The 22,884-nt window shown below is 50.5% G+C and overlaps 1 protein-coding gene and 1 pseudogene across 2 annotated transcripts; both read right to left on the bottom strand.

Moving 5' to 3' along the window:
• Positions 1–351: 351 nt before the first annotated feature.
• LOC740828 (adiponectin receptor protein 1-like) lies at positions 352–3,164 on the bottom strand (annotated as a pseudogene).
• Positions 3,165–10,898: 7,734 nt separating this feature from the next.
• SERPINA3 (serpin family A member 3) lies at positions 10,899–22,608 on the bottom strand. 2 transcript variants are annotated; one of them, XM_016926680.4, is made up of 5 exons: positions 22,502–22,608; positions 19,862–20,512; positions 15,483–15,756; positions 12,460–12,610; positions 10,899–11,341 (listed from the first exon to the last, which is right to left on the bottom strand). In XM_016926680.4, the coding sequence occupies exons 1-5, from the start codon at positions 22,566–22,568 to the stop codon at positions 11,138–11,140; spliced, it is 1,347 nt and encodes a 448-aa protein (XP_016782169.4). In that variant the 5' UTR covers positions 22,569–22,608; the 3' UTR covers positions 10,899–11,137. The 2 variants fall into 2 exon arrangements, with proteins under 2 accessions (XP_016782169.4, XP_009426644.4); XM_009428369.5 differs by having other exon boundaries at positions 22,506–22,592.
• Positions 22,609–22,884: the final 276 nt, after the last annotated feature.

Genomic DNA, 22,884 nt, shown 5'->3' with positions numbered 1-22,884 from the left:
CTAGAAACAGACAACTCAGACTCCTCCTCTCACTTCAGTGAAGAAGTTATTTTTAAAAAGCACCTGGGCTGGGCACAGTGGCTCATGCCTATAATCCCAGCACTTTGGCAGGCCAAGGTGGGTAGATCACTTGAGGTCAGGAATTTGAGACCACCTTGGCCAACATGGTGAAACCCCATCTCTAGTAAAAATACAAAAATTAGCTGAGTGTGGTGGTGCACGCCTGTGGTCTCAGCTACTCAGGAGGCTGAGGCAGAATTGCTTGACCCCAGGATGCAGAGGTTGCAGTGAGCCGAGATGGCACCACCTCAGTCCAGCCTGGGTGACAGAGAGAGACTCTGTCTCAAAAACTATAAATATAAAAATAAAATAAAAGCACTTGGGAAGTTCCTCCTCCACCCCTCAGATGGGAAGGCTCAGAGAAGGGAGTCATCAGTGCAGTCACCTTCTCGGCTGTAATGGAATTCCTGAAGGTTGGAGACCCCACAGAAGTGGACAAAGGCCACCGTCACCATGAGGACATGGAAAATCTGCTGAGACTGGAACCATATGTCTAATTTTCCAGGAAAGAAGCGCTCAGGAATTTAAGCAGCATAAAGGCCAGCTCTGGTGATGTACATCACAGCCACGAGGAAGAACCAGCCCATCTGGCCCACTGTGGTGGCCTTGACGAAGCCCTCAGCAATAGGAAAGTGCATGGTGGGCACAATACCGCTCAAGCCAAGTCCCAGCAACACCCCTGCCCTTGTCTGCTGGTGCTTAGGAGTGACAAACCGGTCCCACTGTCACAATGATGGCAGAGATGCCCAGGACACAGACGATGGAGAGGTAGATGAGCCGTGGCTGTGGCGAGCAGTAGAAGGAGTAACAGAGCCAGGGGACGAAGCTCCTTACGAGCAGTGGAGCAATCCCTGAATAGTACAGTTTGGAAAAAGTCTGAGAGACTTTCTCTGAATGACAGTAGACAGTGCGGATGAGCCAGGAGAAGCTGAGGCTAGAGCACTGCACCCAAAAGGAATATCCTCCAAATCACCTTCTCCTGTAGAGGGGCCGTGAAGTACATATTTGGTCTGAGCATGGTCAAGATTTCCAAAAAGAGAAACAGCACGAAACCAAGCAGATGTGTCCGGCTGCTGCCGGTTTCTGTATGGATATAGAAGATGCTCTTGAAGCAAGCCCAGAAGGAGGACATGGGTTGTCTATGGCCATAGAGCAGACAGTCATTGTCCTGAAGACAGTCATTGTCCTTCAGCCAGTCAGGGAGCCCATCATATTGATGGTGGCAGCAGCTTGTCTGGAGCTGCGGCTGCCGGGATGCCAGCAGCACGGGGGCGGGGCGGGGCGGGGCGGGGGAAATGCCTGGCCAGGGGTGCATGCTCTGTGGAGCCAGTTGGGGCTGGTAACAGTAGGGAGCCCTGTCCCCTACTGAATTGGTGGAGTGGGACCCCCATGCATTCAGGTGCAGCTGCAGCCGCCCATCCTCAACTCCAGACCCAGGCATCTCTGTGCTCTTGGGGACCCAGGAAGCTCCTTGCTCCAACAGGCTTTAAAGTGCCTGCTTCCACTCCTGGTGTCCGCTCCAGGGTGGAGCAAAGTTGTGGCCGAGCCCAGGTGCTGTCACAAGCCAGGTGGGTGTGTGCACACTCAGAGCAGTGCTGACATGCCAGCCCCCTGCCGCCTCAGCACCCTCCGGACTTTGAGCTCCAACAAGCACAGGAGGGAGGTCAAGGGGATGCTGAGGGAGGCTTGAGGTGGGTCTGCAGACACCTCTCATCACAAACAGCTGGAGTGCTGTGGACAGCATGTTAATGGCAGGAGGCAGACAGTTTGCTGGGCTGAAAGTGGTGGATCCCCTGTGAAGCCCCACCTTCAAGCCAGGGACAGGCTGAAGCCTGGGGACTGGGCTGCCAGTTCTGAGTGGGGTTCCGTGGTACAGGGTGAGAACTTATGGTGCTTTTTCTGGGCCTGCCTATGACCGCCCATGGACCAATTCGCATGCACTTCCTCCCTTCTGAACCTGTACAATTCCTGGGCTCAGCCAGACTCCAAAAGATGTCAGGACAACCTGTCTGTGGAAAGCAGCTACCCACTGCATGTCTCCTGAGAGCTGTTCTGTTGCTCAGTGAAGCTCTTCCATGCCTTGCTCACCCTCCAGTTGTCCATGTACCTCATTCTTCCTGGATGCAGGATGAGAACTTGGGACACACCAAATGGAGGGACTAAAAGAGCTGTAACACAGAGCTGAAACACTTCCCACTGCTCACCACGTTGTAGGCAACAAGAAGGAGAGAATAGCTGATCCCTTTTGGGGAGCCCAGACCTAGGGGCTCTCCAAGTCAGGGCTGTGACACCCTCTTTGGGGCTCTTTGGTTCCTCATGTCTCCAAGCTTCTGGGTGCCACCATGTTCCCCTTGTCCAGATGTGGGTGCCCATAACAGAAGCCACGTGTGGTACATCTGGTCCAGCCACAGCCTTGCATGGAGCCAGCACCTGTGCCAGTGCCTAGAGCTGCCCGCCCCGCCACAGCAGCCAGCATGCCTGGCTGTGTGCAATGGCCAGACCCTGCACTCACTAACTCACATGCCCTTCTCCACTCTGCTCCTGGCTCGCCCTTGGCAGGTGTGGGATCCAGGCTGATAGTGTGAGCTGAGTGCAGCCTGCTGGGTTGAGTGGATGGAACGAGCCCAGCAGACACAAACAATACTCAGGCATTAGGTGCTGCTGGCCACAGAGGTTTCTGGCTGGCAAAGCAACCCCTTCCCCCCAAGGATCCCATGACAATATGGGATGACCCTCCAGCATCTGTCCCACTCAGACCTTGTACACAAACTCCTCCATCTTCTCCATGGTGTGGTGGGCTTGCAGGGGAAGTGTCAGTGCCCGCACCTCCTCCTCTTCTTCCTGGGGCACTGGGCATGTTTGCTCTTCTTCAGCTTTGTTTGGGTTGGTGATTACCCATTTGCCCTTCTCTTGTAGCAGGGGTCACAGTTCAGAGTTCAGCCAGTTCCACCATGTCAGTTTCCCTGTTACTGGCAGGAGCCCCATTCCTATGCCACCACAGACCCTTTGTGAGAAGACATCTGGCTGGTACCTCGATACCCTGCAACTTCATCTTGGGGAAAGGCTGGGGTCTCTCAGCCCCAAGGGGCAGATATCTCCCTGCGATGGTAGAAAAACCAGGCCGGTGGGCATGAACCGGGTCATGATGCCCCACGCTACATCCCGTGGCACTGGAGGTGGCCTGCGGCTGAGATACCCTGATCCTCAGTGTATCCCCATGCCAGAAGAGGTGTGTAACTGTGACCCTAATTGTTTTTTTATTGTTGATTTGTTTCAATTAGAATCCAAATAACTTCTATATATGACATTTAATCTCTCTCTCTCTCTAATTGAGGTAAAATTCACATTACCTAAAATTAACCTTTGTAAAGTGTTCAATTTGGTGACATTTAGTACATTCATATGTTGTGTAACCATTACCTCCATTTGGTTTCAAACTATTGTAATCACCCTTAAAGGAGATTCCTTACCCATTGAGTAGTCATCCCTATTCTTTCACTCCTTAACCCTGGACAACCACTAATCTGCTTTCAGTGTCTGTGAATTTACCTGTTCTGGATGTTTTACATAAATGGAATCATACAATATGTGGCCTTTGTGCCTGGCTTCTTTCACTTAACATAATGTTTTCAAGGTTCATCCACATTGTAGTATGTGCCAGTGCTTCACTCCTCTCAAACAAAGCTGGGTTTGTTAAACTCTCTGAGCAAGGGAGAACACCATCTTGGCAGCTCAGTAAAGTCTTGAAAGAGGGTAGTTAAGGGAAATACAGGGTCTCATGGGCTGAGTTACTCTATGGTGGTTTCTGAGTGATACTTCGAAAGCATGGCCAGGATTTGTAAACTAAGCGAGTAGTCAGTGTTTTTATCTATGAAACCCATGAGTCTGTCTGGAATTACTCTTAGAAGCATTTGCTGTGGCCTTGACTTGGAGCACATGGGTCTGAACATGCTGCTCTCAATACATTCTGGACCTAGGCAGTACCTGTAACAAATCATGGTTGGGTATAGTTTACCTGTTTTGCACATACTGGTTCAGTTTGCTTTGCAAGTTGTGATTTTTGTTTCATTTCTTATTGGGATCAACAATTTTGGCCAGAGAGGATGCTCTGGGTATCTGGGGAGAGGATGGTCATCAGGAAAGGGCTGTTGAAATGCACAATGGTCAGTAGGGTTTTCTTTGTAGAGAATTGAAGCTTAATTCCTCTGTGCCCTTCTTGGCCACATCAATCACAGCCATAAGCAGCACCTGTGGGCCCAAGAGGGCGTCATGCATGTTTCTGGTGTGGCAGAGGCTGTGGGCGGTGGAGCTGGGGTTGTGGAACCCAGCCAGGTCTTTGACGTGTCTTATTATTATTATTCTTTGTAATCCACCTGATGGTCCTCTAGAGTAGACGCTCTCCCATCATTCAAGAGCAGAGGCAGTAACAGTGATGCCAGGTAATTTGGCTAAAGTCATGTGACCAAGATCTGAACTGGACCTTGAAGGTTTGCTGACTGAAAGTCACTATGGGGAGCTGTGTGGCAAGAGGAAGGGCTCTGAGAAGAAAGGGGGAGTAAACAGGAGAACCAGCTGCATGGAATTTGTGGGCATTGTTTCCCCATTTCCCAACTGGTAGATCTGTGTAAAATGGATGTGAGCAAGTGGAAGGAAGCCTTTTAGCAATATATGAATCATCCCATGTCTTCAACCTCAATGCACCATGCTCTATTCAGCTTCAAAGTACCATCTTGTTTCCAGACACCTCTATCACCCATCAGCTCCTCTTGTTATGGCTCCTGGATGTCCCCAGCCTGGAATATGAAAATCCCATCATTTGAATGACTCTCTGGTCAATATTTTCAGATATATTTATTTTTCCTTGTGTCAGCCACTGATGGTCCCTCCGTCCTGTAGCCAGGGGAAATTTTGGCTCCAGTAGCCACTTGCAGTCTATCCCCTTTTTGTCTATGTCTGAACTCCCGAGTATACCTAGAACCACACAACTGTACAGGCTAGTGACACAGTAGTCTCCAGCCCCCAAGGGACCCTTATTAGTGACTGCTAGAACATCGAGGTTTCCTGATGTGTCCTCGTCTCCCCTCCTCCAGACTTCTGGGTTTTATGCTTCCCCATGGTGGACTCAGCAGATAACATCTCTTTGTATGGCACAGGGAAAAATAGAAGTCATTTGCCAGGGGTGTCCTCACATTTTTGACAAGAAGAAATCCTGAAATCCATCCCTCCTGCCCAAATTTCCCTACTGAAGTTCAGATCCATAGAGCCCATTCTCTATTGGACTTCTCTTCTTAGATGGCCTACAGACATCTCCAACTCCACATGCCCACATGAGGACTTATCTTCTTCCTGCACAAAACGTTATTCATTCTGTAATGCTTAGCTCATAGAATGGCATGTGGATTTCAGTTCCCCAAGTTCCCGACCCAGCAACTTTGCTTCCTTTCTGTCCCCCACACAATCAACCATGAAGTCTCATCAATTCTGTCTAATAAATATCTCTCCAATTAGTCTCCTTTCCTCTCTGTCCTCTCCCAATTCCTAGCTAAGGCTGAACCTCTTGGTCATTCTGCTTCTCTTCTTTTCACCAAATCCACACTCAATACTGTATCCATCCTTCCCTGCTCAGCCACGGTGATCTTTCTAATGAAACTTAATCAAAACAGCTCCCCGTGTATAATATTCACTGTGGCTCATCACTCTTTGAATAAACTCTGAGATCCTTAACATGATTTACAAAGCATGGTCTTGTTCATGTTTTTCTCTTTAGCTCCACAGATGACCGTGGTTCCCTCAAACATCAGTTATCCAGAACATAGGATCTTCTTCTAGCTCCGTGGACACACTGCACTCCCTCTCCTTTTCTGCTGGTACATCTCCCTGGTGTCTCCTCTTCACTGTACTGGATTTTGCATTTGAGGACAGCTCTTCTAGGAGACAAAACTTGACTCTTCTAGTCTGGGGTTGATTCCTGCCCTCTCTGGGCGTCACGTACCCCACTCCTGAGGGCTGCTGTCACATCCGTGTTCAGTTTTCTGTCTTGCTCAACAAATTGAACATTCTATGAGGGCAAATTCCAGGTCCACTTTCTTAACCTCGGAATCCCCAGGGCCAGCTCCAGGCCTGCATTAGGAGGGTTGGCAATTTGCGTGGGCTGAATGAGAGAGTAAGTAGGTGTCTTTTATTGGGTAAGTGCCTCTCAGGCTTGGACTTCACTTCTGGTTAGTGAGGGAGGTAGTAAATCAGGACAGGTGCTGTCTTGTCCCTGAAGCTAGCGTCAGGAAGCCATTTAAGGGCAATAGCTAGTGACCAGCAGGTGGATGGGCCCTCAGCCCCCAGGGGAGGTGGAAGAATGAAACTAAGCCCCACCCTCACAGATCTGGGGCCCAGACGCTCCCTTAAGGGAGGAACTCAGTTTTCAGCCAGCAATTTCCAGACCTAAGTCACAGAAGGGAATGAATGCTGGGCTGTGGTAAGGCTCCTTAGACACCTGGACTGAGGTCAGGAGGGACCGGGGGCAGGAGCTGGGCAGGTAGGCAGGTCAGAGCCTTGTCCAGTGCAATGCCATCCAGCCTCAGCTGAGTGACGAGAAGCCATGCCAGCCTGGAAGAGGAGTTAGTTCACATGGAAAAGATCATCTCAGGAGTCTTTAAATTGCTGTCAAGGGAACGTTCAGACTCAGGAGCAAGCATTTCAGTGACTTGCTGACTTCTTACACACGGATGCACACAGGCATGCACACACTGTCATGGTTTCCACTTTACGGTTGAGAAAACTGAGAGTCAATGTGAAAAAATCCTCTTTGGGGGGAAAAGTAGCCTTTATAGTTCATATGGCACTTCTAACAGGTCATTCTTGGACCTCCTAGGGACCCCATCTCCCCATCCTCAGTCTTCCTCAGTGATCAGCTCCCCCTGCCCTCATCTGTACCCCCCAGTGCTGGTCTCAAGTCCATGACGTCAACCCTTCTGTAGTCTGTACCTCCAGCCCCCTTGACTCCTGTCCTTCTGATCAGCAGTTGGCCTTCTTGAAGCCCACAAAGGGGCTGGTAAGAATGGAGAAATATTCCACAAGACGGGGGATTCCATAACTGTCTGTAAAGCCTGGAACCACCAAGAATTCCTGCAGCTGGATCTCCAAGGCGCTCATCAGTGAGCCTGGCTGAACTGCCGTGACACCGTGGCCCACTCTGTGTCCCATTTTGTGCCTTTTCCTGCCCCAACCTGTGGCAAATATCACTAAGCAGGTGACTTTGCCTCCTATACTAGGAATCATCAGAGTCATTGGAGGAAAGGAGGTCCCACCCGATCCTACCAAGAAACACACACCCTCACCAGCCCCCTCGCCAGGCCCTGCCTGCGTTCCCATCACAGTGGAATCCTTGATCCTTGATCCTGGCCCTCCAGCCCTCCAGCCCTCCACCTGTTCCCTTTCCAGGGATGCTTCATGCAGCCTGGCCCACTGCTAATTCTGCAACTCCGAGTTGAAGGCGATGTCAAACCACCTGTGAACTGTAACTTAGGATGGTGTCAAACCACCTGTGAATTGTAACCTGAGGAGTTGTGCCACTCTGCGACCCTGGTTGCTTGTCACCCTGCCTCCTGAATCCTTTCCATGGTTATGAAAGCTTGCTCAAGGCTCTCACATCTGTCAAGCACTGCAGCTAACTTCAGCCTAGCACTCACTACCCACCACCCTCTCTCTCACCTCCCCTAAAGGCCAGTCTCTAAATAGGCATTTGCACACTCTGAAGGGGTGGCCTGCCCCTCCACACCTGTGGGTATTTCTAGTCAGGTGGGACGAGAGACTGAGAAAGAGAAATAAGACACAGAGACAAAGTATAGAGAAACAACAGTGGGCCCAGGGGACCGGTGCTCAGCACACCAAGGACCTGCACCGGCACTGAGTTCCCTCAGTTTTTATTGATTATTATCTTCATTATTTCAGCAAAAAGGAATGTAGTAGGAGGGCAGGGTGATAATAAGGAGAAGGTCAGCAACAAACATGTGAGCAATAGAATCTATGTCATAATTAAGTTTAAGGGAAGGTACTATGCCTGGATGTGCACGTAGGCCAGATTTATGCTTCTCTCCACCCAAACATCTCAGTGGAGTAAAGAATAACAAGGCAGCATTGCTGCAAACATGTCTCGCCTCCCACCATAGGGCGGTTTTTCTCCTATCTCAGAATTGAACAAATGTACAATCGGGTTTTATACCGAGACATTCAGTTCCCAGGGGCAGGCAGGAGACAGTGGACTTCCTCTATCTCAACTGCAAGAGGCCTTCCTCATTTACTAACCCTCCTCAGCACAGACCCTTTACGGGCGTCGGGCTGGGGGACAGTCAGGTCTTTCCCATCCCATGAGGCCATATTTCAGACTATCGCATGGGGAGAAACCTTGGACAATACCCTGCTTTCAAGGGCAGAGGTCCCTGCAGCTTTCCGCAGTGCATTGTGCCCCTGGTTTATTGAGACTGGAGAATGGCGATGACTTTTACCAAGCACACTGCCTGTAAACATTTTGTTAACAAGACACATCCTGCACAGCCCTAGATCCCTTAAACCTTGATTTCATACAACACATGTTTTTGTGAGCTCAAGGTTGGGGCAAAGTGGCTGGGGCAAAGCTACAAATTAACAACATCTCAGCAAAGCAATTGTTCAAAGTACGGGTCTTTTTCAAAATGGAGTCTTTTATGTCTTTCCTTTCTACATAGACACAGTAACAGTCTGATCTCTTTTTTCCCTACACGCTGTCTTGCCTTCCCTCTCTCCCTCTCCTGCTCACTCTCCAGCCCACTGTGGTCCTCCCTTAATTCTGCTAACATTGCACTTGTGATCCCCGAGTGGTTTTAGATCACTAAATCCCACAGACCCATTCATTCCATTCATTCATCATTTGTCTCTAGGTTTTCTCCCCTCTCCCCTGGATAAGTATCTCCTCTTGTTCCTGCGGCGACCGCTTTCGTCCTGTCCTCTTGTCTCCTGCCCCACGCTGGTGACTTTCCTCGGTGGGCTGCCCTTTCTTAGCCAGTCATTGAGGTTCCCCTTTTCTTTTCACTCCATGGCACTCATTTGAGGGGACACCCTCAATACTCACTTGCCCATCCCAGGGGAGGATCCTGAATGCTTCCCTCCAGCCCAGATTTCTTTCCTGACTTCAGCCTAGCTGCTTCCTGAACAAGCCCCTGGGGTGTCTCCCAGGAACCTCAGACATGGGAGGTTCAAATCTGAATGTATCGACTTCCCTTGCCAGCAAGCCCCTGCTGGGTTTCCTATTCAGAGAACTGGGGATCACCCAGGTGCCCAAACCCAAATACAGTTATTCTCCCTTCCACCCCACCTGCAATCATAAATTCACACCCACTCTCCTCAAAGCCTTCCAACAGAATCATCCCTGCTGTCCCTCCTCAGCTGTGGCCTATTTTGCCCCAGTTCCCACAGAGCCCCCTCGATGTCCAACCCACATCCTTGTCCTGGGCTATGAATCACTTTTCTACTCAGCAGCCAGAGTCCTTCTCTAGTGTGTAAAGCTGCTTCCATCACCTCTGTGTTTAAACTCGCTTAGAGCTCCCTGTGGCTCTAAGGAATCACTTGGGAATCCTTGCCAGTGGCCAGCCCTTCTGCAGCCCACCAGCTCTGTCATGGCACCTTCCTCTCTGTAGCCCCTCAGCCTCTCTGCTCTTTGCCCCAGAGCCACCCAACTTCTTTTGGTTTCTTGAATGCTACCATTGCTCTTTTTCCCATCTGAAGCATTGTCCTCTCTGTTCACTTGACCACCTTCTCTTTCCCTGACCTCAGCACAGAAGTTGCCTCCTCCAAGAAGCCTTCCCTGACTTCCCAAACTGAATTTGGTGCTCTCCCTCAGCTTCCACAGACTTGTTTCACCATCTATTTGCCATCGGGTTGTACGTTCCATGAAGGCAATCCCTACGGAAATCACTTTGTGGTTAAGAGGGCGCCTCTGGTGTCAGGAGGGTTGGGATAACATTCTACCGGCAATAATTACTAGCTCTGTAGCCTTGGGAAAATTACTAAGCCTCTCTGCACCTCAGTTTCCTCATCCATAGAATGGGACTGCTGAGAGCATTTATCTCATAGGGACGTGAGGAGGATTCAATCGGCTATTTCAGGGAGAGATCTTAGCGGATTGTCTGGCATCAAAACCTCAAGTATTGAGCTGTTGTCAACATTATCATTGTTGCCTTTGTGATAGAGATTGCAAGGTGCCTGGCAGCCTCGGTTAAATGCCTGACTACACGATTGCTTTATTGCAGTTGTGCGCGGATGGCTCATTTGTCCTCAGCCCTGCATTCTCGTTGTTGAGGGAGATCATTCACAGAGCCAGGGCTAGGAACTGGTAAGGCAGTTGAGGGGCTCCATCTGGAAACCCAGAAAGTAGCTACTTCCCCCAAATTGGGGGTGCTAAAGGGCAGAAGAAGGATGTCACATGATAAAGCCCTGCACAGCTGCAGGAGCGAGGAGTCCGGGGGCTGTGCCAGATGTGGTCAGGGCTAGGAGCTCTGGAAAGAGCCAGGTGGAGCCTGGGCCCTGGGGGTGGAAGGAGAGAAACTGAAAGTGGGCACCCAGAAGCCTGGGGGGCAGGAATTGGCCTTAGAGCAGCAGGGTCCCCTCCCAACCCTGGGCCTGAGGTCTGGGCGAGCTTGGCCACAAGCTTAGGTGGTCCTGGGCAGGCTGCTGCAGCTGAAGGCAGAAGGAGCCCAGATCTTGGGGTGGAGCTGAGCCTGCATGGGAGCTCAAGGGGCTTGTCTTTGGGGCACAAGTAGCCTCAGGGGCGCAGAGTCTGGTAGTCAGCATGGAAAGGCACAAGCAACGTGTCCAAGGAAATTATTTATTGCTGTCAGGAGGCGCAGGACCCTCCAGACTGAAGAGTCCATGGGCCCCTGTGCATGTGGGAGCTACACAGGGAATCACTGTCACCTTCCAAGGATAAGCAGACAGGACCACACATGCCATGGTCACTCGGTGCACAGGGGCCAGGCTGTGCCCAGAGACCCAGGCATCCAGCTTGCATTCCAAGTTCCTTACTGAGAGCCCCACTGCTTGATGGCAAGCTCTAGGCTTGCTTGGGATTGGTGACTTTGCTCATGAAGAAGATGTTCTGGGTGTCTGTAGGGACAATGATCATCAGGAAGGGCCTGTTGAAACGCACAATGGTCCTTGTCTCCACTAATGCGGAAAGGAGGGTGATTCTGACTGCTGTGGCAGCAGATGCTTCTGTGCCCTCCTCAAATACATCAAGCACAGCCTTATGGACCACCTGTGGGGACAGCAGAACATTACACATGGGAAACACAGATGCCAGGAGTTCAGCGGCCTGCCTGTGTGCCACTAAGGGGACTAATGTGCATTGAGCACCTAGTGCTGGCCTGTCTTTGTGCTGTTGAATGTTTGCTCCTCCCAACTCCCCTGCCAACTAGTTTTGCACAGTCCTGATGCCTAGATGTGCAAATGGAGACCCAGATGCTGAGTATGATTTGCCCAGAGCCATCGAGGTAAAGAATGGCGCACCTCATATGCATCCCTTTCTGTCTGAGTTGAGAGTCTATTTTGCCCCCAAAACAGCCACTACTGTTGGGAGGAAGAGCAAGAGCAATGTAAAGCATTTTTCTTCCAAGCAACATCCCGGCAGCTCTTGACCACAAGCAGCTGCTGCAAGAAACCTCCTCAGCCAGGCCAGCATGGCTTTCAGCATCTCTCGTGCTGTAGCTTAAACATCCTTGGGGCTTTCAAGTACTTTTCATGGCCTTGAATTCCTGAACCATACGGGTCTGCTCCTCTACACACAACCCTCTCTTACTTTGCTGTTTGAAAGGTGGAGTGCGGACCTCAACCCAGTGCTGTGTGAGCACAGAGGGCAGACAAGAGCAAAAGGCTGCATGGCCACCCTGCCTTGGCACCTCTGCTTTTAGTAACACAGGCTGAGTGTCCCAAGTAGTCTTCTCTCATACTCTGAGCATATTTTCATTACAATTGCCAGATAATCATTGTTATTACCTATTGGCATTCCCTGTCCAGCCAAGCACTGGATACTAGCCAAGAACGATCACTACATTTTACACATGAAAAGCTGGGGGTGGAGGACTTTAATTGTTTGCCCCCATGGATAGTAAATGGTATAGTGTGGAATGGTGTCCATGGCTCTCTGATTCCAAGCCTGGGTGACATTATGTTGTAGAGGCTCAACCCCTAACACGGCAGGAGGAGCTGGGCTGTAACCTAGCTCTTCTTGGCTTGGGGGTGTCCCAAGCAGGGTGAGTACATAATGAGAAATGCACGTGCATTAACCCAAGTTCAAGAGTACCCAAAAGTCCATCTGGCCTTCACCAATTCAAATTCGGATACAAAGGTTGAATTGACCCAAGTCTAAAGACTCACCTGGGAGACTACTAGGTTCCTGGCCCCTGTGATCCCTGACAGGTCAGCCTTGCTGGTGAAGGCTTCCTCAATGCCCAGCTGGAGAAGTATGTCTTTCAGGTTATAGTCCCTCGAGATGGAAAACTTTGGCAGGTAGAGCTCACCTATCTCTCTAGAAAATGAGAAAAAAAAAGTATCTGAACCTCTGCTGATCAGTACCTACCTGCCTCCCACCTCGCAGAATGGTCTTCCCTGGTTTCCTCTACAGTCACCCCCTTCTGATTGGAAAATAAATAATCTGTTCCTCAATTTCTTAACCCCTGTCTTTACTCTTCTTATTCATTAATTATTCCTTCAGATCTGCAAGTGTGAAAGTCTCCAGGCAGCACACCAAGCCTGGAGTTGTGGCCCTGCTCGAGCCTGGCCCTGCCCTTTCCCTACAGCTTGCAATGCAATTGAAGCACCTTCACACCAGCAGGGACCCCTGAGTGTGTTGAGAGCCTGGGCTGGGCCAGCTGCAGTGGCTGCATGGCAGCCTGCTTCACGGGGGCACCAGGAGGGCTTCCTGTAGGAGGTGGTGTTGAGGCTGAGTCCCAAAGGCAGGAAAGGAGCTAGCTAGGTGAAGAGGTGGGCAGGAGGCAGGTGGAAGAACCTGGAAGAAGGTGGGAGCAGGAGGAGTTGCTCCACAGGGCAGTGGGTGATCTCAGTGTTTCAGGGAGGAGAGTAGTGAGGGATGAGGTGGGCCAGGAGCCAGAGGCAGGTCAAAAAGGGCCTGGGGGCCTCTGAAGAGTCTGATTGCGTTAGAAGAGCTTTGGGGATCCTGAAACAATCAATTGGAGGTTCCCATCTTGCCTCACCAGTGGGCACTGTCCCTCAAGCCAGGTGTGGGCTGGCATAGAGCAGGTAGCAAGCTCCTAGAGGCCCAGGTCACACCCCCCACCTGCAAACTCCCCCTCCCTTAGTTTATAGCCCTCTTAAGATGCCTGTCACTGTCTGCCTGGTCTTACAATTATACAGGAGGCTGTGTCTTCCATTAAACTCTGAGTCCCATGAAGGAGGAAGGTGTCCTATTTCTATTTTTATTCATTCATTCATGTGTTTGTCCGTTCATTCCATCCTTCATTCAACAAGTATCTATTGAGCATTCTCTGTGGGCCAGGAGTGTGTGGACACATGTTTCCTCAGCATTTTGTAAATCAAAAGTGTTTGGAGAATTCTTTCCACTCAAAATTATTTGCTGAGCCCCTGCTCCCTGGTGGCTATTTGGTGCTAAAGGAGGAAGGAGTCTGGGAGTAAACGGATGGGTTGGGTAGGACCCCCACGTTCTGGGGTCTCCTGGGATCTAGAGTGAGGAGGAGCTGAGGGTCAGGCAATCCCGAGAGGTGTCCGGCCTTCTGGACAGTGGTTGGGGCAGGGGTTGCAGCCTCAGGTTAGTGTTGAAGCAGCTCCCTTGGCCTTAGTGGTTTATTATGGCTTCAACATACAATACCTCACTGGACTCTCATAATCACCCAGTGAAAACAGGGGTGGTGGGGAAAGGACACTCCTTTCTCTTCAGGAGGTAGCTGAGCTCCAGAGAAGAGCAGCGACCTGCTCCAGGTCACACCAGCCACCACGGTCTGAACCCAAGGCTGGTGCTCCTTCCTCTCTACCCCACACAGCTGCCCACATGCACTCCCTGGGCCCACTGCAGGGTCTGGGCCCGGAACTACTGCTCCTCCTCACTGTGTCCCCAGGAAATCGGTCAGCTCAATTCCGTGTGTCCCAGCAAGTTCCTCTACCCTCAGATTTATCCAGAACTCAATGACTTCTCACATGCAAGCCTCCCTCCTGGATCCCAGCCACAGTGGGCTCCCACCTCATGTCTGTGCCTGGTTCCTGCGGGTGTCACTGACTCCATACCTGCTCTACAGTTATTCTCCTCTCAGCAGCCAGGATTAGTCTTTTAAAACAACACTCGGATCGCAGCACTCCTCCAAACCTCCTGATGGCTCTCCATTTCACACACAGGAGGAAGGGCAAGGTTTTCTAGGGGTCTACGTGGCCCTACCTAAGCTGCTCCACCCCTTTGGGGACTCCTGACCTCTCTCAACTCTCTCCTCACTCTCTCTGCTCCTGCACCGTGGTGGAGCTGAAGTACACAGGCAATGCCAGTGCACTCTTCATCCTCCCTGATCAAGACAAGATGGAGGAAGTGGAAGCCCAGCTGCTCTAGCCTGACTCTTCTTTGACCACATCAAGCTCACTTCCACCTCAGAGGCTTTGCGCTGACTGTTCCCTCTGCCAGGAATGCTTTTCCCTAATATACCAACATGACTCCACCCCTCCCCTCTGTTATATGGATGCTCAAACATCACCTAATGGCTACTCTATTTAAAATCACGAACTAACACAAGTTCCAGTTTTCCTGATCCTTTCATCCTCCTCTACTCAATTTCTATCCCCTTACTCAATTTCTCACCTTCTAACATATCAAGTAACTTATTTGTTATATTTATTTATTGCCTGTCCCCTCTCCAATTACAAATTAAGCTCCAGGAGGGCAGGGAATCTTGTGTTTTATTTGCTGATTTACTCTCAGGGTGCAAATTAGTGTCTGACACATAGTAGGTGCTCAGTTAATCATGCAGCAAATGCTGAGCGAATGAATAAATATAGTGGTTCACCAGTGCAGAACTAATTCTCAGAGTCCATCTCACTGCAGCCCTCAACTGATCACAATTCCTTCTGTTTCTCTCTCCCTTCAAGAGATTGAGACCAGGAGAAACCATGCATGAGTGTCTGGGACTGTGCAGAATATTTCTCATGACTTAGAACATGCTGGAGTCAGAGGAAGCCTCAGCCCCTTGTCCTGTCTGATGTCATCGTCTTAAAGAAGAAAAAGAAAAATCAAGCCCAAAGCCATGCAGGCAGCATAGGGCAAAGTAAGTGTAAATTCCACCTGTCCCTGTATGAGTTCTCCCACCACCGTGCCCTTGTCCCTGGACACTGGTGAGACCTTGATGTGGAGAGATGTGGGGTCTTTGGGGGCCAGGAAGAATCACCTGAACTCCAGTGAGTCTCTCCACCGCTTCAGGGTCTCTGGGAGCAGCATGGCTTCCACTTCCTCCATCTTGTCTTGATCAGGGAGGATGAAGAGTGCGCTGGCATTGCCTGTGTACTTCAGCTCCACCACGGTGCAGGACAGCTCCTCGTCCCGGAAGTAAGGTATAGTCAGGTGATGCAAACTCATCATGGGCACCATTACCCACTTTTTCTCGCTCAAGTAGAACCTTGACTGATGAGTATCTTGGGGGTCAAAGGGCATCTCCCATTTGGCTGGAGGTGGAGCAAGCAGTTGGAGAAGGTGTGAGTGCAAGGGTCACCCTGCTCGACCCTGCTTCCCCAGCAGTGGAAGTGCCCAGAGTCCCTCATAGGAGTGACCCTGCTTTGGTTTAGAGAAGTAGCTTGGCAAGAGTAAAAGTTATTGGGGGTGAGGGAGAGCCCAGCAGGCTTGGATTGGGAAAAGGGCCACAAAAGAAAGACCTAGTTCCTTGTGCTAAATGAGAAATCAATAGGAACTGGGGAATAAGGAGTGCAAGAGAGAAAGAAGGTTTAGGGAAAGTGGGGGAAAGAGGCATGACAACACGTGGGAGGCTGGTGCCTGAGGAGAAATGGGACAGCCTTTGTTCCATAAAAGGAAAAATGTCTCATTAGCAATTATTACTCACTGGTATTACAGGGATGTGAACATATAACAGTGGCTTGTGGGAGGGCTTTGGGTGGAAATAAGAGGAAAGAGACTGGGTTCTGTATGTGAGTTGGTGAGGGCAGACAGAAGAGATGCCAATCAGTGTGAATGAGGGGAGGAACAGGAAGAACCTTAATGGAAGATAGAACTCAGAGCCAGGAGAGACCATGGGAATAAAAGCCTAGGGACACTTATGACATCTTAGAGGATAGCGGTGTTGGACATCACAAAAGCCATGAGCTGGCTATGGTCCTTAGCTCATATCTAGCTCATGTCCACCTCTACAGACCATGAATATTCAGCTAAGACTTGCCCTGGATTCAGTGTCTGTCAGGCCGAGGATTCAACTGTGGGTGTTCTGACTCTGAGGCTGCCTAGGCTCTCAGTGTTGCAAAGGTAAAATTCCATGAAACTGCCTCTGGTACCTCTAGCTATCACAAACATGAAATGCAGCCTGACTCCTAGCCAGACTGACATAACTCCTCTCACTAAAGGCCTATTTACCATAGTAAAGAGAAAGAGAAAATCTTCAAAGAGGTAGAGGTAGAGGCAGAGGGAGGAAAACTCCACCTTATCTAAAAAGGAATAAGGATGAAAATGACAGCAGACTTCTCATCAGAAACTATGCAAGCAAGGGAAGAATGGAGTAAAATATTTAAAATGTTGAAAATTCCATGAAACTCATTCTTTGGGAATCATGACATAGGCCCATGATTTGCACGCATTTAGTTGGGTACAATTATTTTCCTCCCCTAGAACAGGGGTCAGGAAACTATAGCCTGTAAGCCAATACAGCCATAGCTTATTTTTGTGTGTACCTAAAGCTAAGAATGGTGCTTATATTTTTCAAAGGTTGTAAAAAAAATGAAGAGGAAAGAGAAGATGAAGAAGATGCAGAGGAGGAAGTCAAAAAGAAGAATCTGCCCTCATGGGGACCACACAGCCTAAAATACATACTACTAGGCCCTTTATGGAAAAAAATTGTCAATCCTTTCTCTAGGTTGTGGGCTCCACAATCTTTCACCTCCATTCTTGGTTTTAGGAGATGCTTGGTAAAAGCTCATAAAGTCACAAACGGCTTTACTTTAGGGGTTAAAATGAGGGAGCAAAAGGAATTTTCAAATGGGCCCAGGTCAACTTTGAATGTTTAATTATTTGCTTTTCTGGACTTCATGTCTCCTACCTAACAAATGGCAATACCACCATCCACCTTTCAGAGCTGCTGCGAGAATTAAATGAGGTATTACATGTGAATGGCTGGTGAGAGTAGGTGCTCAATAAATGGGAGCTTCTTTCCTTTCTTTCTTTATTTTGGTTTTTCTTTCTGTAATTGCAATGAGAGCCAGCTTCTGGGTGGCCCTACATTCTCTTGTGCCCTCATCTTCCTTCTTGACACTTCCCCACCTTTGGGCTTTCTAGGACCAAAATAACTGTCCATCATTCCTTTCCCCTCCCCAAAGACCATCTCAGCTTCTCTGGTCCCTGCAGCCTCCCAACATGGAATGACTGGGGACAAATGTAATTGTAAAGATCCCTTGGAGAAAGGACCCATCTCAGGGTAGGAGATATTTCAGTTGAACAGGTGTCCCCGTTACCAATTGCAGCAGCCATTCAGGGGCTTCTGTGGCCTCCATGTGAGGGCAGTGCCATGGAGCACCTTCCCATATTACCCAGGGCACCGAGCTCTTTGGGGCCTTTCAGTTGGCCAGATCTCCAGCATGGGTCCCTGCCAGGAAGATGGGCTGCCTCTGGGGACCCTGACTGCTGCCTTGTATGCCAGAATGGGGAGAGAGATAGGTTTGGTGGATGAAATCACCACCCAAGCTCTACAAGCCTTTAAATCTTCTCACATCTGCTCCCATCTCCCCCCATTTCTGTCTGCCAGCCACCAAGTTTTCCAATTTTGCCTCCTTAACATCTTCTGACATCCTCAGCTGTTCAACTGAGGGCCCGAATGTCTGGTTAGTCTAGTGTCTTTAGTATCTGATCTCTGCTTGACTCGACTTTCTCTCTGCTGTAACGGCCTTCGCTTCTTATTCTATCTGGATTTAAGAGAAAAGACGAAAACCGTTTTCTAGGGAAAATCTTCCTTTCTTGAATTCCCATCTTCTGCCCCTGGTTGGATGCCCCCACCGCCTTACTTTCAGCTGAATACATAGTTCTAGCATCACTGGGTGAGTCAATCCTTGCATGCTCTTGGGTCCAGTGGGTGCAATGGAAGAGGAAGAGCAGAAAGGGAGGGAACAAGCACTCCAGGGTTCTGAGCTGGGACTGTCTCAGCCCGAAGCTCATGCATGCTCGGTCCCCTCCACCTTCCACAGGGCGGCCCCAGCAGTGACCAAGCCCCATCACATACACTGTATGTAAACCAGGCTGAGGCAGGGAGCAAAACTGGCACCTGGAGAGTGAGGAGAGGTCAACAGAGGAAGGGGAGGGGCCCTGCAGGTCTCCACTCCAGGAGGACCAGAGCACTGAACAATGAGGGGGGTGGGAGCTTCCAGGGGAGGCTGGAGACATGGGGCCACCTCCACTGCCCACCTGTTTACCACCTGCCTGTTTCCCATTGTTAGAGGCAGGTGGGGAGGGGAAAGCTAGGCTGGCTACTGTGTCCTGGAGGGGAGAGTCCTAGCATAGGGCTAGGTAGTAGGAGGCGAGAACATGGGAAACTCAGAGAACAAATGGCATGTGAGGCATGGAGTAGTCTTAGAGGGAGATCTGGATCCACGCCTTCATTTACAGATGAAAACCCAGGCCCAGGAGGGGAAGCGGCTTGCCCAGGAATCAACCAACAGCTTCCAAGCAGGACTCTGCCTCCAAGCAGCTCATGTCTCCAAGCACCTTTCCACCCTCTGGCTCAGTGATCACTCTTGGTGTCCCTATCTCTTTTTTTGTCCCCATCTGGACTGTGGGCTCCAGGAGGCAAAAGCTACCTGCTTGCACTCTGCCCCTTCGGAGCTTGCAGGCTGAGGTTTGCATTGGTTGAGTTTCTATCAATGGGATTGGGCACTGGACCAGTTAGAATCTAGCAAAGGGTCATGTTTTGTATACTGCCCACCCTTGAGGCTCTTCCCTAGATGGGAACAATGCCATTTCTGCCCTCATTTGTTATGTGTCAGTGACATATTTTTTAAAATAATTAAAGATGATAGCAGAGTAGAATCATAGAATCTTGGGGGTGGCCAGGCTCCTTGGGGATTATCTTGCCCTGTGAAGATGGCCCCAGCCCCACCTGGCCACCTCCAGACACCAAGGCCCCTGGCTGGACCGTGCTCCTCCCACATGTGCAGGGCAGGAGCCCCAGGTGCATCCAGACAGAGGGGCTTCCTGGCCTAGTCTAGCAGCACCCCTGCAAGGAGGGAGCTGTAGCTCCTACGCGCCCTGGAGTGGTTTGAAAGGAGAGCTCCTTCTTTCTGTTTGCCGGACAAGTTTAAATCAGAGTGAAAAGCACCACACTGACTCAGACCAGAGGCTGATGGGCTCCACTGCATTATGTCTTGGAAGGACAAACTGTAATTTGGAAAAACCCCACAGAAGACGGCGATGCCTATGGGCAGGGTGGGGCCTTGATGCTCATGCTGCCCCCACGCCATGGGCACTTTCCTCTACAGTGGTTTGCCTAATAACACCATTGTTGAGTCAGGACCGAAACAGCCCTCAGATCCAACTCTTCTGAACCCCAAGCCAGGCACTCACCTTTAAAGAAGATGTAATTCACCAGGACCATCATTGTCTGCGAGTCAAGGTCCTTGATCAGATCTGTGATTTTCCCCCTAGTTCTATTCTTCACGTAGTCGTTGATGAGCTTTTTAGCTGCAGCTGAGTCCTGAAAGTCAGTGGCAAAGGCCTCGGAGCCATACAGCCTCTTGGCATCCTCCGTGAACCTGTCCAGCAGACTGAGTTGCTCTTCGACAAACATGGCATTTCCCATATTCAGCTGCAGCTCGTCGCTGGACTGGTTGAGGGTGCGCAGGAGGTGCTGGAAGCTCTGGTGAATTTCTGCCTCAGAAGTCTCTGTGAGGTTGAACTTGAGGCCTTTGAGAATCTCTGTCAGGGTGGTATTATGGGCCCCCAGAGACAGGAAGGCCAAGGCGGTGGAGATGCTCAGTGGGGAGAAGATGACATTCTTATCAGGGGCCTTCAGGACTAACTGCTTGTACAGGCTGAAAGCGAAGTCCACGTTGGCGGAGGCTAATCCGAGGTCTACATGTGTCCCTCGGTCTTGGTTCTCCTGGGTCGGATTCTCCTCGTCAAGTGGGCTGTTAGGGTGGCAGAGGACAGCAGGGCAGAGCCCAGCCACCAAGAGCCCCAGAGCCAGGAGAGGTAACATTCTCTCCATTCTCAACTCTGAAAAGCAAAGCTCCTTTAAGTCTCAGAGGGCCAGATGGAGCCCCGACCACCTCCCGCTGCCCTCCACCCAGCCTGCGTCCTGGTCCCTGTTCTGCTGCCTCTTGCTAGCTTTGGAGCCTCCCTCAGGTAGGTGCTCTCTGGGGCACCCGACACACATCACTCTGCTTCATTTCACCCTCTGAGGTAAGTACCATAATTGTTGCCATTTTCTTGCAGTGGAAAAGCTGGGCACAGAGCCGTGAGGGGGCTTGCCCAAGATCATACAGCAAACAGGTAAAGGAGCCCAGTGGGCAGCCAGGTTTGCCTGGCTCCTTGGTCTGTAAGCTGATGGGGGGTCCGAGGTTCAGTCCAATCAGAATGCCTGCTCCTCTCCTCCTGCTTGGTGAGCAGATCTCATCCTAGGGGATAAGAAAGCAGGGGCTCCCTTCCTCCATTCCCCCAACTGCCACCAAAGTAGAACCCAGGGATGAAGGAGCCCCGGGAAGAGACAGAGGCCACAGTGACTCTCCCAGCCTCTAGATGTCACGTGGTGTGGCCTCCGCAGGCCTCCACAATGTGGTGCTGGGTGGCAGTGAGGGTCGACTGAGAGAGGGAAATGAAAGTCCCTGGTACAGTGTCTGGAGCCTCGATGGCCCTGATAATGGTTGGCAGCAAGACCAAAGAAAGGCAAATGTTCTTCTCTGCCCCTGCCAGGTTGCCACGTGGTGTCTGTGTCCACCATAAGCCTGGAAGGGCCTCTTAGTGGGGAGAAGGCAGAGAGGGCTTTGGAGTCTCCCAGACTTGGACTGGGATTTTATTTTGGCCACTTTTGATTGCTGTGTACTGGCAAGCAGGTGACTGTACATCTCTGAACCTGTTTCCGTCTCTGCACAACCTGTTAAGTGGCTCGGGTGAGATAAATGATGAAGGCACCTGGTTCATATTAGACGTACCGAGCAGTCACCACCTCCCATACTACCCCTTTCCTGAAACTACAAGCCAGAGAAGAGCCATGAGCTACTGCACAAGAGACCCTGGAAGGGCTGAGTTCCAAGCCGGTGACCGCAGCAAACAAGATTATTCACCTTCAGCCTCCGCCCACTCAGTCCTAGAATTCAGAAGAGAAAAGGGGCAGCTTGGGTGCTGGGGAGAAGAGTGGGGAAGAGAGGCGATTGGAAGGGAGGGGAGGGGAGAGAGGTAGAGAGAGGAGAAGAAAAGGGGAAGAGAGAGTGGAAGGAAGGGAAGGAGGGGAAGGAGGGGAAGGAGGGGAAGGAGGGGAAGGAGGGGAAGGAGGGGAGGCCAGTGGAAATGCCTTTGGCCAAGCCCAGGGACAGAGGCACCTTGTTTGCTTCAACTGTTCACTCTCAGGCTGATGCAATCATTTCTCTGGATAAATGTTAGACAATATTTTTCTCCAGAATTATTTCAGGGGCAAAGGCTTGTCTTTTCTGTTTGGGCAAGTTGGAGGGCTGGCTGTTTCCCAGCAGTTTGTCTTTTCTGTTGCTGGACAGAGACACAGCCCATCTGTCGACTTGGCCAGGGGTCCTTTTGGGGAAGTGGAGCCCCCGAGGCAGCCCCATGGAGACCCTGAAATCATGGTGAGGCCTGTGGCCTCTGCTCAGAGGGACCTGCTGCAATAATCACATCTGCCACATGTTCTGAGAGCTGCACCCTGCTCCAGGCAAGGGGACAGCACCTCTTCCCTGAGGGTCAGATGCACAGCTGACTCGAATCCGAATCTGTAAGTATCAAGGCAGAAATGACCACAGAGGCCCCAGGGCACCTCCACCCTTTGCAGGTGTGAAAGCCCAGACACAGAGGATGCCTCTAAAAAAGGCACAGGGAATCAGCGGCAGCCGAGAACACACCCCTGGCCCCTAACGCCTGAGTACACCTCCTCCTGGCCTCTGCTTACCCCTCACACTCCACACACTCCAGGCTGCTGCCTAAAACTCTCCTGGAAAAACAGATTCCTCCGCTCCCAGGATGTAAAACATCATGGATTACCTGCCTCAGGGAGCTGGATGTAGCTGGTGGATTCCAAAGCCGTCTGTCTGGAGTAGTGGATTTTCATGAATGCTGAGGCTTATTTATTCCTGCACAGAACTCCTCCCCCTGCTTGGGAAATGCCAGGACAACCAAGTGTTCTGTTCTCGGACTGGAAATGACCAGATGATAATTTCTGGTAATATGGGCTTGTTAGATCTACTCAAATAACCTGGTTATGGGAATAGCTCTAATCTCTTCCTCCAAAGGTCAAAAAAACACACAGAAAAAATCCTTTGTTGTATTAGTTTTTATCTGCTTATTAAATACTCATTGAAGAACACGGAAAAACTCAGAGAATGTAAAGAAGGACTTTGGAAAATATCCCCCAGCACTTTACTACC

This window comes from Pan troglodytes, chromosome 15 (assembly GCF_028858775.2).
Source record: "Pan troglodytes isolate AG18354 chromosome 15, NHGRI_mPanTro3-v2.0_pri, whole genome shotgun sequence".
Classification (NCBI taxonomy): domain Eukaryota; kingdom Metazoa; phylum Chordata; class Mammalia; order Primates; family Hominidae; genus Pan; species Pan troglodytes.
This window is presented reverse-complemented; position numbering and strand designations above follow the sequence as displayed.

Bases quoted from the DNA above. Each gene is read 5' to 3' on its own strand.
- SERPINA3 (XM_016926680.4), bottom strand. From the start codon at position 22,568: ATGAAAATCCACTACTCCAGACAGACGGCTTTGGAATCCACCAGCTAC. The intron at 15,757-19,861 runs GTGAGTGCCTGG...CTCCACCTCCAG, and splicing joins GAATTACATCTTCTTTAAAG to CCAAATGGGAGATGCCCTTT. The intron at 11,342-12,459 runs GTGAGTCTTTAG...CTGTCCCCACAG, and splicing joins GGAACCTAGTAGTCTCCCAG to GTGGTCCATAAGGCTGTGCT.